This window comes from Plasmopara halstedii (assembly GCF_900000015.1).
Source record: "Plasmopara halstedii genome assembly, contig: Scaffold_614, whole genome shotgun sequence".
Classification (NCBI taxonomy): domain Eukaryota; phylum Oomycota; class Peronosporomycetes; order Peronosporales; family Peronosporaceae; genus Plasmopara; species Plasmopara halstedii.
In genome coordinates, this window is record NW_020187532.1 from 1,051,479 (window position 1) to 1,065,059 (window position 13,581).

Here is a 13,581-nt window from a genome sequence, read left to right on the forward strand (position 1 = left end):
TGTCGACCGGTTGAACTAGATGGCACATTTGGCGGCGGTGCCAGACACCATCGATGGGGTCGGTACAGCAACGCTATTCGTGGATCGTGTTTTCCGACAACAGGGACTCCCAGAGTCGATTGTCTCTGATTGAGTCCCCCGTTTCACAGGAAAATTTTGGTCGACTATCTTGAAGGTGCTAGGCACCAAGTTGGACATGTCGACAGCGGATCATCCACAGACCGATGGCAAACCGAAAGCGCGAATCGCGTCATCGAAGACGTTCTTCACAGCGTCTACGCTGAGACGCCGAGGCGCTGGAGCGCCATGTTGCCACTCGTAAAGTATGTTCTGAACAATGCAGTGCTTTTGTCTACCAGCTACACACCTTCTACGTGAACGGGCTGGTTCAACCTCGCGTCCCGCTGACGCCGCCATCCCATTAGTGTCCTACGACACGATCGCGATGCGATGGCTGAAAGCCAAGACCTGCAGGAAGATATGCAGATGAAAAAGGAAGAGGCAAAGTGGAAAGCTTTGAGGTCGGAGACCTGGTTTTATCAAGCTCTCAAAACCTGCCTACACATGTATCCGTCATTCCATACGGGAAAAGGAGTGTCAGACTCGTAGACCACCTTCACATCCCCAACGAGGTCACTCGCCACCGTTAGCGTGCGTAAACGTGACACTCGGGCTCATCGAGCCTAAGATTTACATCCCTCGATGCCGCGGAGACACGGTCCGACATGGCACCATGTGCGGTAGATGAAACTGGGCTCTGCCCGTGTGTGCTGTCGGAACTAGCGAGACTTGGAGACTACGGTGTCATTGACACAGGTCTCATTGAGCACGGAAGTCGTTTTGTTCCAACGCAGTGTCTGACGGACACGCAAGCCTCATTGAGGCAATAATCGCTTGGATCTGTAAATGTTTGCAATCTTAATGTGGAAGAGTGTAACGGGGTTACACATACCCTGGTAACAGGGGGGTGGGTCACACCAGATAAACATGGTGTGACCACTCCCAAACAAAAATACGGTACGGGGCTAGATAGCCAGAAGTTATGCATGTATTTAGATTTTACTATACATATTTAGGAAAATCTATGCATTTCAAATTAGGATAAAAAATTAATAAAGTAAATTTTGAATTTTTACCAAAGAGCTAATTGGCCTTGGGCTAAGGCTATAATTACTCTTGGAGTAAGCGGATTGCGATCCGCTAAGCTCGTACTTGTTCTAAGCATAGAACGAAAGGTTGGTGGCCTAACTACGCTTCCTCTAGGCGCAAAGCTACGGCAGCCCTGCTGCAGAGACCCTAAAGATGCGCGTGGAGTAGCGCGTAATTCACTGAGCACTGCTCAGTCGTTGTATGACAAGAGTGGCGTGATCGACCAAAGGCCGAGGTATCAAGGGCGAGACCTTTCTGATGCGCGTGGAGTGGCACGTAATCCACTGGACGGTGGTCACGAAGGTTTTGCTAGAGGCTGGAGACTGGTTCAAATGTTATCAGAGCTCGCAGGTACAAAGACAATTTTGTACCCAAGATCCCTAATTCAAATAATGCAATAGTGAAAAGAATGTCCTCTAATGAATTATTGTCCACCTATCGGGAAGTTATGATGCTTCTATATCAATCGAAATCCGAGGTCATCATTGGTAAAAACAAAGACACATATTGAGGCGAGAAACTTTTTTGGAATAACACAACGAAAGTAGGATCGACGAATACGGTGAAATGTCGATCAATATTTTTGGCTTGAGAATCTCGCTTAGATTACCAACCAACTTGCATCACATCGGATAACATGAGCTGCGAATCATCGCGAAAAGAAATTGCTGAGCGCCCATCGTTACATCATCAACGTTTTAAGAGCATCTGGGACGAGCTTGCACCAAAAGTCAATCCTCCGGTTATTCAAAGTCATAATCAGGTCCGCGCTACATATAACGCTGCGGGACACTTATCTGGCTTGTAATGAAGCCACCGAATTTGGGGAGGATGGTCAGCCATCGAGGCGTAGTAAGAGGTACGTGTGGTGTCTTGACTGCGGTCCAGACCGAGCGTGGTCCGTGTAAGTTAGAAATTGCTGCTCACCAATCAAGTGGCTCGAAGTTGAGCGAGTTTATGCTTCATAGCAAAACGTTCCTTTTTGTAAGCTGGGGAATTCTTCTCGCATAGCTATAATCTGAGAAATAACACTTATCAGTGCGCAGCAGATCGCAAACAAAGACATAAAATGGTTGGTGTAGTTTGGTAGCGATAAGATTGAATTCTTATATTGAGACAGCTTGAATGATCTGGATTCTTGTAGACGCCATTTTATGACTAGTCCATGTTGTTTCGAAGCAATTTTAATAAATTATTCCACTCTTGGCATGCAGCAACTGCTTTGATTCTTGAGCAGTACCCCGTGGATTGCGTGCCACTCCACGTTCAGCTCGCGAGTCATGCTCGGGACACTTGTCCAATACACCTTCAGTGTTCAACAACTCGGAAGACCCGATATCCAGAACATTGACCGTCCCGGTACAGTGCCTGCGCCAATAGCGCTTCTAATTCCTAGCAGAGAAGGGATTATGACTCACCAAAGCTCCACTAGGAGACGTTCGATCAGCGCTCAAGCTCTTCGACCTCCAATCAATCTATGGCTCATGGTGTTCCAACCATGCCATACCAATGATAAGGTCATACCTTGAATCTAAGTCTAAGCCTAAGCAGCATTCCACGCTATCGAAGTCAAAAATCTTGACACCGAGGTCCACAGGGACCCTCGGCACAGTGACATAAGTCCCCGTTGCTAATCGAAAAGTGACGGTGTCACTCAACCGCGCTTCCAGCGTCTCAGTATTCAGCTGACGTCCTTCGATCTGTAGCATCGAGCACAGTTTCGCGACACCCCGGAATCGATAAGAATCTTCTATGGCTTCTCAAAGCCCTTCACGGTCGCTTTTACGACCAGCAAGCCCAGCTTCCTTCACGTTCCGTGTTCAGGAGCACGGAGCTATTCCCTGTTGCCCTCTACCTCTTTGAGGCACAACAGATCTCAGTTCTCTCCAGTAGGGCGCCCGACGCCTACTGTGTTTTGCCGTTTCCCCGCGACAAATTAGACTGGTTAGAAGCGGAATGTCGACTCGACGAACCTTTAAGCGCCTTGCGCAGGGGGCAACCAGTCCGAAGGTGACGAGTGTCTCCACAGACAAAACATCGTCTGGTGTTTAAACGCTGCTCGGTAGCTCGGAGCCATCTCTTCTCTTCTCAGCATAGCTGAGATCCATTGGCTTAGGCCCGCTCGACGAGCTCTGAGGGTGTGCATTCCAACCAAGTATTGCCGGCTAAAAGTTGAATTTGGTATTCAATGCCAAATCCACCGCTTCTTCAAAAGAAGACAGATGCACACGGAAGACTTCCACTCTGGCCATGCCACTGCTGAGGTCTTCCATAAAGACGGTCACTGTGACCGCCTCGGTGAGAGGATCGGCTGCCACCCCGGCAATAACAGTTCTCGACTCTTGCCCGGTCGGACGGCGAGAACACTCGCAAAAGCTGACGCTCCAGCTTCTTCCACGAATGGAACGCCGCTTAAATCGAAGCCCCGCGCGTTAGTGCCCATTTTCGTGCTCGGTCCTTGAGCTTGGAGATAGCTAGCTTCACGCGCTGTTGCTCTTTCTGAAGCATGGCGGGTGCCATAGCCATCTCGGCTTCTCTAACACAGAGCATGAGACTCTCTCCATTCTTACGTTTGAGGTCATAACGCTCACCTTGAGCGGCCTGGATCGGGAGGAGTTACCCGTTGTCGACGTTGGCGTCATTGACGCAGTCAACGCTGACATATTTTGCAGTAGATGCTCTAACAAATAACTTCATTGTTTGTAACGCCGCTGGGCGAGCGCTTATCGCCTCCGGTCTTTGTGAAGAAAGGTGTTGCACGCCCTCAGGGCCAAGCAGAGACACCAGCTTCTTAAGCCCATTCTGCATTCCTGGGATAAATAGGAGAATTGCTCCATCCTCACAGAGGATCGGTCGTAACAATTCAGGCTTAGATTGACTACAAGTGCTATAGAGTGCAGCGGGGCTGTTGTAGCACTTTGCTTAGATGAAGCTAAGCTATAGCCCCCTTACTTTACATACAAGAACCAGTACGAGTGTAGCGGATCAGAATCCGCTACCTCCAAGGGTACTCAGAAACCTCAACACATTCTTCCGTTCAAAATGGGAGCTGTTTTAAATTGGTTTTATTTGCAGCAGAGCCGCCTATATCAAAAACCTTAGGTTATCCCAATTAAAAAGTGACAGTCCTTCCATGGTAGCCAAACCATTGTATGATTACACCAACTTGTGTAATTCAGATCTATGGGGTCATACAGAGGTACGTTTAACCCCGTAATAGCGTAGCACGCTGCCGAATTATCAAGTTAAACGAAAATTTTAAAACTTAGCTCTGTTTCCGTTGCAAGATGGTATCTGTATCAAATTTTCACGTACTTTGTTTTTTAGAGTTGCGCGTTGTACGTCACTGTTGATCGACCTTCTACGGCTTACAACTGGGATTTAAGAAGTCACTCACTGGAAGCTATATTCTATTGACCTTGACATCCTCGAGGTACAATACCTCACATATCCCTCTCGGTAGCCCACCCGTCGGCGATCATTATGAAAGAATATGTTTAACGTTCCACTGGTGTAACTTGGGTACGCAAATTTCAATTTAAAAAATGAAGCAATTGAGTAGCTCAAATTAAAGTGTGCATGCACAAGGTCACGTTGACATTAGCAGTCATTTCATATCTAATCGCTAACTTATACTCAAGATTATCATCAACATTAATCATCGTCAAGTAATCTCAGTTGGGAAGATCCGCTTGCAAACTTCTGTTAAATGACTGTAGAATCAACCAAACGACTTCACTTGGTAATAGATGTAATATTGAGTCGGCTGCATCCTCTGTCAGCTCATTTTTATTCGTTGTCTGATGTTGCCTTCGAAAGATTGGAAACTGCATAGCTTTCTTGAAGGCTCTCTATATCTGCCGAATTTTGTTTTGTTCCACTAAGGATGTTCAACTTGACATTCCCCAGCGACAGCCGTTCGCCTTCGACTTTTGCGTTTCTTCAATTTTATCATTTTTCACTTAAGAAATCCATCAATGAGTACAAAACAAATAACGATATTTAATTGACTGTAATCTGTGGCCTAACATAAATGGCATGTATGACCGGTACGTTCGTTATGTAGCAGATGTTATGAATCAAGGACTTAAGTGGGTATATGGGACGTAATCCGTATCATTGAGCTAACTTCCCTGTCTTGCGCTGACTGCACCGGATATAGCATTCAAAAAAGTTGCTATGGTATATGTGAAACCATCATCCAAATTACTACCACTGAATCTAGTACTGCAACTCCATACAAAAGTATCTGTAACGCTGTTCTATATATTTTTCGGGTTTTCTAAAGATTTTGTCACGAGTACGTTTGATAAATTTAAAGACACGATACGTTCTACATAAATGTTGACTACAGCGCTCTGCATGCACTCGCTAATACTATTTTTTCTATTCCACCACGCTATTGGACAGCGTGCGCTGCGCCATTGATCTGGCATGACACTTCAAGAAATACGTGGTCCGACGATGCGGTATGGGGAAAGGCGGCCGAGCGTTCGTCTTCAGAAAAAGCGCTCAACGGGTACAGGAAAGTGACCGAGCGGTCGTGCTTCTTCAATGGCAAATTTTTAGACGATGCCGCAACATTAGCAGCAGTAATTGGAAAGAGAGCGCCCGTGGTCATACCCTTGCGGATCGTACTCATATCCGCTACAGAGCGTCGAGTCACCTCATTCTTGCCATTTAACACCGTCATCAACACCTGATTTTTCTCCTTCCACAACTTCGTGAGCTTTTCATAAAGGCGCGACGTCATTGGCACAGGCTTGACCGTCGTCTTGACTTGTTCGTCGTCATTTTCAGCGTCACTATGACCAAAGTCATCACTATCCGCGCCAAACCAGGTTGCATCTGCAAGAGCAGGAGCAAATGGTTCGTCGACCGGGTAGACAAACTTTTCAATTAAATCCGTCTCAAAATTTCGGTCACCTTCCTCTAGTTGCTTGGGAGTCGTACACGATCCAGAGTCCGTAACGTCCGAAGCAGCCGACGGCGAAGTCGCTTGGCGAGCACGCGACTTTTTATCCGCATTCACGGCCACTGCTGCAGCAACAGCACTGGCAGCCGAGGCCGTCCAGGATGATACATCTTGAAAATCCTCCCAAGACGTTTTCTCAAGACAGGCTACGATGCGAGATGCAATACTCATTTGTGACAATTCTTTCACTGGTACAGCATGAAACATGGACGAAAAGTTGCTACCATCAGCGACGGTAGCAATCGACTTGTTATGACCACAAAACGTAACAGAGAACATCATGGCCATAACCATAGCCAGGTTCTTTTTTGCAGCGTGAATTTCATGATGTGATTGTGTTTGCGCGTCCACTCTCTGACGCTGCTCTTCTTCAGCCAGTGCAGTCGCCACAGGGTCTTCGCTAATAGAGCTTAGACCATACGCAGTCAAAGGGGACTCATCCAAATCGCAAAGTAAATCTTCGCCCACCATGGCTTCATCCATGTCTTCTAAACACGCCGCCCAATCCACTGCAGTCTCCTCCGCCACCATTGGTGCTTTCTCAAGAAGCACAGGTTCAGTCTTTATCTGTAGCTCGTGATTAAAACTACGTTCTTTGCGACTAAGCTGTTGCTTTAGTTGCTGGCTTTCAACGGCCATGGCTGCCAGTTGCTCTTGAAGAGCTTTTAACTCTTTTTCCTTCGCTTGCAGCTGATCTTCCAGCTGACCTACGTATGCTTTCTTACGCTCGCGATGAAGTTGCGCTGACATGCGGTTGCGAATAAGACGACGTTTCTTTTTAGCCTCCTTAGAGTCTGGATCCAAGTGCTCAAGCTGCGCTTCCATAGCACGCAGTCGCTCCTCGCCGCTAGGGTCTAAAGCAGCTTCAGTTTTAAGTTTCTTGCTTGTCGTACCGTGCCCCACGTCAGTATCTAGTGGCTTCCGCTTATCACGACGTGCATTCACGCGAGCCATGCGCTGAGCCTTACTTGAGTCGGAATCAGACGCGGACGAAGACATGCAAGGGGAGGCTGGTGGCTCTAGTTTAATACGCTGATGTATGTCTAGCCCTCCAGGCAAAGTAGTTGCTGTTGAAGTCGGTAATCGGATCTGGTCCACAGTTTGCTTATTTTCAGTAGCAGACTTACGCGGTTGCGTAGCGGAGTTGTGCCATATAGTGCGAATGAAATCGGTCATCTTCGTGCGTTCTCTTTGTGGTGAGTACGGCAGTGTTCTAAGGAGAGGAGATAAATAGAAATAAGTATTCTTTCTGTACGGTAGGAAGCCGGTCGATTTATTTTCAGACCGAAGGAGGAATAGAAAGATAAGACATACCTTGTTTGTTCTAAATACAATAAAGATCCTGCTAACTTGGTTGGGTGGCTTGCCTTGTCCGACTCCTTTTCCTTTTTGAACACTGGGGTTGGTCGGCGCATGACTTTTGATGGGCACTGTGTAGGAGGGGGGTAAGCATACGAGAAAAACCTTGGTTTGCTACTGATCTTTCATGTACACCACACACACACTGTATGCGCCTTCTGGAATTAAGGTTTTATTTAAGATATCTTTTTACCTGCAAAGATCGCAGTATAGTAGTAAATTAGTTATCCATCTGACGGCACCGAAGCTCATGATGGTCAGCCGAGACTGTGTATCTAGGACATAAATAGCAGTGTTGGTGCTCAGAATTTCTATTCTTCAGTGCAAGACAGTAAGAAGACGAGGGAGGAACAGCTTCACTGCAATCCCATCTCGTCTTTTATATAAAATATTCTTACTGAGATATCTGGGTTGCAGAATGGTTGTCATGTTGTAAGTCTGAGCGGTCGTGCGGTTGTGTATCATATTGCGACCTGGTAACTAACGCCTCAAGCTTCATCCGATTGCTACAGTATGTAAGTACTGTATAGACAACACGATCTTTTCCCACGACAGAGTGACCATATGATGCCCATCACTTATTATTGCAATTGAATTAGATGGATAGCAGCAGGTATGAAAGTTAATAACCACATTGTGCATCATCAAAACACTGAACAGTGTTCCATTTGATGTCAATGGTACTCTTTAGCATCAATCGAATGGTTACATCATTGCTTTAATACTAAGCTCAACTGATAGTATTTATCTTGGAATTAAAAGTAGTGGATCAGCACAGTGCTTCACTGTGGGTTTATCGAGATGACCGCGAGTTTCGCAGAGCGACGCGCACGATGGGAAGTACAATTTTTACCCAGGAAGCGGAACAAGAGCGACGCAGGCTACAGTGTAGGATCGACCGTGTATGCATTACTCGAATGTTGTAGTGTTTGACAGCTAAATTCTCCGCACTAAAAGTTTGTCTTGCCAGGATGTTATGATCTTAATCAGGCTGAGCTCATCGGGCGCGCCGTTTTATTTCAACAGACATTCAAATCCCTTAACTATCTCAACAGTGCAACAATGGACAAGACATTTCTTGCGCGTTCGCTCGTCAATCCAGTGTGGGAAATGATTTGAAGCACATTCTGACGTGCAATCTAATACGCACAGGGAACATTGCTCGAACCAATTTTTTTGATTATAGTACTACCACGACTACGCATAGTAATGAATTCTTCATCGATCGTCTAGTAAACGTTGTTTTTTCTGAGCAAGCATAAACGATAGCTCGTTTTTACGCTGCGCTCGTTTCCTGTCCCATAGAATTGGACCAAATAAAATTGCCCATCGGTTACTTGCGTTCTGAAACGGCTGGTGATTTGAAAAAAACAAGTCAATTTTTTATGTATCACATGTAAGATTGACAGCTCGAATTATACAATGATGTTAGCCAGGGTGCGCCAACTAACGAGTCTTCTTGCATTCGGTGCAAATACTACCACTAACTCAATAAAGCGTATCCATTAAATTTGCTGCGTAATAACCTGGCTTCCAGTCCGATCCTATGACACTAGGAGCACGTGCTTTTGTTGACTAGATACAATTCAATCTTGAGAAGATCAAAGATCATTCATATGCAAAGCGTGACCATAACACGCATATGAGAAGAAATTCGACGGCCATTTTTTACTAGGGGTGAGTTCCTTGTTGTAGGTCCCCCCTGCTATGTTTTTAAGGTTAGTATTATGGTAGTAGCCAATATAGAGAATATTGATGAAGAAATTTCAGGAAGTATTTAATTATCCAAACTAAATTTTGCAGTATATAGCGTATTAGATTTAAGCGGCGTATTCGATGTGTATCTATTTATTCAGCAGTTTCGACATTTCAGCGTTGCGCGGCGAGTGCAATGCAAAATACGTTTGATCGCGTACGAAAAGTGAGGTGAAGTATCAATGTAAACACTGTAACTGTATTTCACAATGCAGGTGAAGGATCTCACCTAAATGTCAGAGGATCCATATTGGTTTTATACTAATGGGATTAGCCAGCTTCTCGAGAGCTAATTTCAAGATACAAACAAAGCATAGATGCGTCAATAGTGGGTAGGTAGAATGGTGACTTTCTAGTGTTAATGTGGTAAGGGGCGAACAAAACGTAGACATCATCATCATAGTATGCGTCAATACTCGAATTCCAAAAGTATACCGGCATGCTGATTTCAACATGTACGTTCAATTCATCATAGTCGAGCCTGCTATTAGAGTACAAATGGAGCTTTATCTATTTGCTGGAGAACTTTAGAAATGTCAGACAAGCTTCGCTCATTGATTGAAACTTCGAAGACCAAAGAAAGAGGTTGAGTAGGTGGTTCAATGATAGTAACTCTTTTTATAATTAATATTCTGTATCACTTCATTGTGCAATATCACAGCTCTTTCGTTTTTTTCGACACTTTCCATCGTCACTCGTCGATTGCTGTGCAAAAAGTGGTGGCGCCGGATCAGTTGTCCCTGCCTTTATTTCTACGCATTCATTTGTTGCAGAGCACCGTTCCAGATCAACGCATCCAATCGACGGCATTGGATCGCTCTTGGAGGCCCAGCACTCTTTGGTCTGGGCACGTACTGCTAGTAGCTGCTCTACAGCTTCGGAAGATGGTAACTCAACATAAACGCATTGCTTTCCTTCCCAGTAAACGTTGACAAGTCTCGTTCCCGACTGCAAATTGAGGACCCAACCGACACAATGCTTTATGTGAAACGTCCTTAGCACTGGGGATGCATTCGTGGAAAGTAATGGCGAATCACCCGGGGCTATGGGTGTACGCGTTCGTGTCAGCTTCATTCGTACAAACCGAGAGCGCGAGGGTGTAGGAGTTGGCAGCGGGTACGGACCCGGTAATTTCAGCACATACGTTGGCAAAAAGTTGCTCACATACAGCACATTCCGTAACGACTCCAATGTGTTATCTGTAAACCTGGCTGAATCGCTCGAGTTCTTCCCTAGAGATACAATACTTTCATTCGACACGCCAAGACCAGAACACACACGTAGAAATACATATCCCGTCATAAAAGCATCGTATCCGGCCTGGTGAGATTGAAGAGATGACTGAGACGAGTCTAGTGGCTTGTCGCCGTGTATGGTTTGTACACTCTGCACATCCGGGCCGTAAAATGGGTGCTTTGACAGCACAGCGAAACAGTTTTCGAGGGAAGTGTGCGTCAGATGTGTAGCGAATGAATCGGTTGTTCGCATTGCTTGATCAACGAGTGTCTTGGTATCGAAAACGCCACCACCTGCACCAATCCAAGCATGTAATTCGTGCTGAAAATCTGCGCAGCGATTGGGTAACGGTTCGTGAAACTTACAAAAGCACTGCATGAGGTCAAGAAGCATGTTGTGGCCTACTATGGGTTTCCGAGCAGCCACAATAATGTCTAGCACGGCGGTGAAGCCAATCAGTCTAAGGTTTCGCTCACGCCTCTCATCGTCTGCAAGTTGTTGGTCAGCAAGCAACAGTGCACGTCGATGGCTTTTGTTACGTGTGACAACAATACGAATGCAGCGTTTCCACGGATTCCGAATGACGATTTCATTGTCAGTATTGTCGACTTGACAATCTATTGCCTCAATGTCGGGAAGGGCTTTACGAAGATGCTGCACCAGCGCGTGTCGAAGGAATGGGGTGAGGGGGTCAGTCACGTAAGCGCCGCATAATTCGTTCGTCCAATCATCGGTAACTGGCTTCATCAAGAATCGCTTCATTTCAGTAACAACGTCCTTGTCCGTTTCAACATGTTCATCTTGAGCTGCTCCCGCCATTACCTCGTCTTCTTCCTCTTTCGAACCGTTTTGAACATCAACCATCTCATCGCTAGTACACATCGTCGTACAAGAGTCCTCTTGACCATTCCCAAGCCGTCCAGCGCGTCCATGGTTCTTTCTCATGCTCTTCGTACTTCCACGCCGTGCTCTACATCGAATCCCGCTATCCAACAATATACTCCCTTCTTCTCCTTTCTCTCGCTGTCTTCCGTGAAATAGTGATATCTTCTGGTTTACTTTCGTCATTAAGTGGTCTAAAAACTCCTGTGTTTCGTCTGTGATGAATGCTCGATGGGATGGATGAAATTTTTGCAATATTTGAGGCCTGACTGGCTGTTCCAGTGCTGATTTGCACGGCTCCTGCTGCTGTTCGTAGTGGGACAGGTGGCCAATTCCTCGGTCGATCCAGGCGTTCAGATCAAACCCATGTGCGCGGATGTACTGTAGACACTTAGTTTGGATCAGAAACCTTCGATCAGGAGAAGCTGTAGCGGTATTACTTTGACCCGAGTCTTTGTCGTAAAAAACCGGAAAGAGTGGGAACTGGAATGTCTCAACGCGGAAGACGCGCGCATCAACGTCCCAATGAAACGCACTGATACCGAACTGCACGAGAGGAAATTGTTGAGCACTTTCACGAAATTGAGCATAGCGCTCGTCGATCGAATTCATGACGCTAGGACGTGGCGTGCTGTTCAAGATACGAGCAGAGAACGTTAGGTTAAAGATGTCACGAACATAGGATAGACGCACTCATGACACGAGATGCCTCCCATCTCAGTATCGATTGCCACAAAAGCACTGCGACGAATCACGCCCTTCAGACGAGCAAGCGCTGCCGCATTCAGCTCGCTACGCACGATCTCCTGCACATGTACATCGACCATAACATGAATTTCATTGGTAGAAATCGCTACTCTAGTTCAAATTTTATGCTAGATTATAGTGCGGATAGCATCGCAAATATTCTGGTGTCACTGTTACTGTCTGTGACGAGGCCACATTGATTCTCAGCGTCGATATTAATGGGAAGCTTTTGCCTTCCTTCCCATAAGCAAGATGATGGTATGACCTTTTGCTTTTTACAATTACTGTAAATGAGAATACATGTGGTTATGATGTCGAAGATAGTGAAACATATAATCAGGGGTGCACCCTGACAGGGTTCTGCAATGCGATTAGCAATGCCAATATTTTATCTGAAAAAAAACTGTATGAATAAAGTTACACCCCTTTGCCAACTCCAATAGAATACTCGATAAATGACTGCAGTTTATGAATCTGAGATCAGCCTGGACATAAGCTACTCATAGCTGTCCATGCGAGAAACAGTGACACGGTAGGTAAAACTCAAGATTTCTTACCACTTGTCTCTGTGCCTTGTTGATCGTCATTGTCAAAGCTGGATTCGCTTGCAAGGATAAATAAAAGAAATTGACGTGAATCGCGGTCAATGACGAACAACACCCTTGGAATCAACACATGCTGAATTTGGTGCTCATCTACCATGATAGTTGCGTTGCGGTGGAACTGCCGTAGCTCTTTGCTTAGAGGAAGCTAAGCTAAGGTATCCGACCATACGTTCTTTCCCAGAACAAGTACGATTGTAGCGGGTCGCATATCCGCTACATCCAAGCACTAAAATCTGAACCAAGGCAGACGAACCTTTCTGTTAAGGATCAAATCTGTGTTAAGTTGTTTCAGTATATGACTATGAGCGAATATATCGTCAGAAGAGGTGTTTTGCGTATGTAAGATCGCCATGTCACCAGACGGTCCAATATTGCTGGTGCACAAGAAAGTTTAAGAAGCATAAGCAGCCAGTCCCACAGCATCCCGCTCGGGGTGTCCACTGAGTAAAAGAGATATTGCCTTCTTTCACCATAATTTGAGTCATTACTTTAATCGAGAGCGCTGTACAAAGTGCAGCCCATCATATTGCATATCCTTAATAAGAATTGACGTTTGCGCCGACATAGTAGCTGAATATCACAAGTTATGGTACTTTACAATTCGTCACTTGCTGTTAGCCTTTTTGATTAAAAAATTGGTGCCGAGTGGGTAGCTTTACTTATTTTCAGCCTCCTACTTTGCAAGAAAGTCGGCATCTATGCCGTTACTGTTCTCTTGGTATAGCCCTTCTATTTGTAATGCTATAACAGGTGCATACTAAGTCAAATTCATGACGATTCTTATTATCTGAGTGTGGCATATATGGTTGGCCTCTTGTGACGGGTCACACGGCACCTTGCACAGAGGAAGCTTGACTTCCAAAAGTATACAAA

The 13,581-nt window shown here is 45.7% G+C and overlaps 3 protein-coding genes across 3 annotated transcripts; 1 reads left to right on the top strand and 2 right to left on the bottom strand.

The window, feature by feature from the left end:
• Positions 1–1,558: 1,558 nt before the first annotated feature.
• On the top strand, positions 1,559–1,957 carry PHALS_12240 (uncharacterized protein; the record flags this gene model as incomplete). The annotated part of the gene is made up of 2 exons (XM_024727751.1): positions 1,559–1,637; positions 1,755–1,957. 2 exons carry the CDS (start codon positions 1,559–1,561, stop codon positions 1,955–1,957), a joined length of 282 nt encoding a protein of 93 aa, XP_024578297.1.
• Positions 1,958–5,548: 3,591 nt separating this feature from the next.
• PHALS_12241 (bzip transcription) lies at positions 5,549–7,539 on the bottom strand (the record flags this gene model as incomplete). The annotated part of the gene is made up of 2 exons (XM_024727752.1): positions 5,549–7,337; positions 7,439–7,539. 2 exons carry the CDS (start codon positions 7,537–7,539, stop codon positions 5,549–5,551), a joined length of 1,890 nt encoding a protein of 629 aa, XP_024578298.1.
• Positions 7,540–9,880: 2,341 nt separating this feature from the next.
• Positions 9,881–12,183, bottom strand: PHALS_12242 (poly-specific ribonuclease parn; the record flags this gene model as incomplete). The annotated part of the gene is made up of 2 exons (XM_024727753.1): positions 9,881–11,987; positions 12,050–12,183. 2 exons carry the CDS (start codon positions 12,181–12,183, stop codon positions 9,881–9,883), a joined length of 2,241 nt encoding a protein of 746 aa, XP_024578299.1.
• Positions 12,184–13,581: the final 1,398 nt, after the last annotated feature.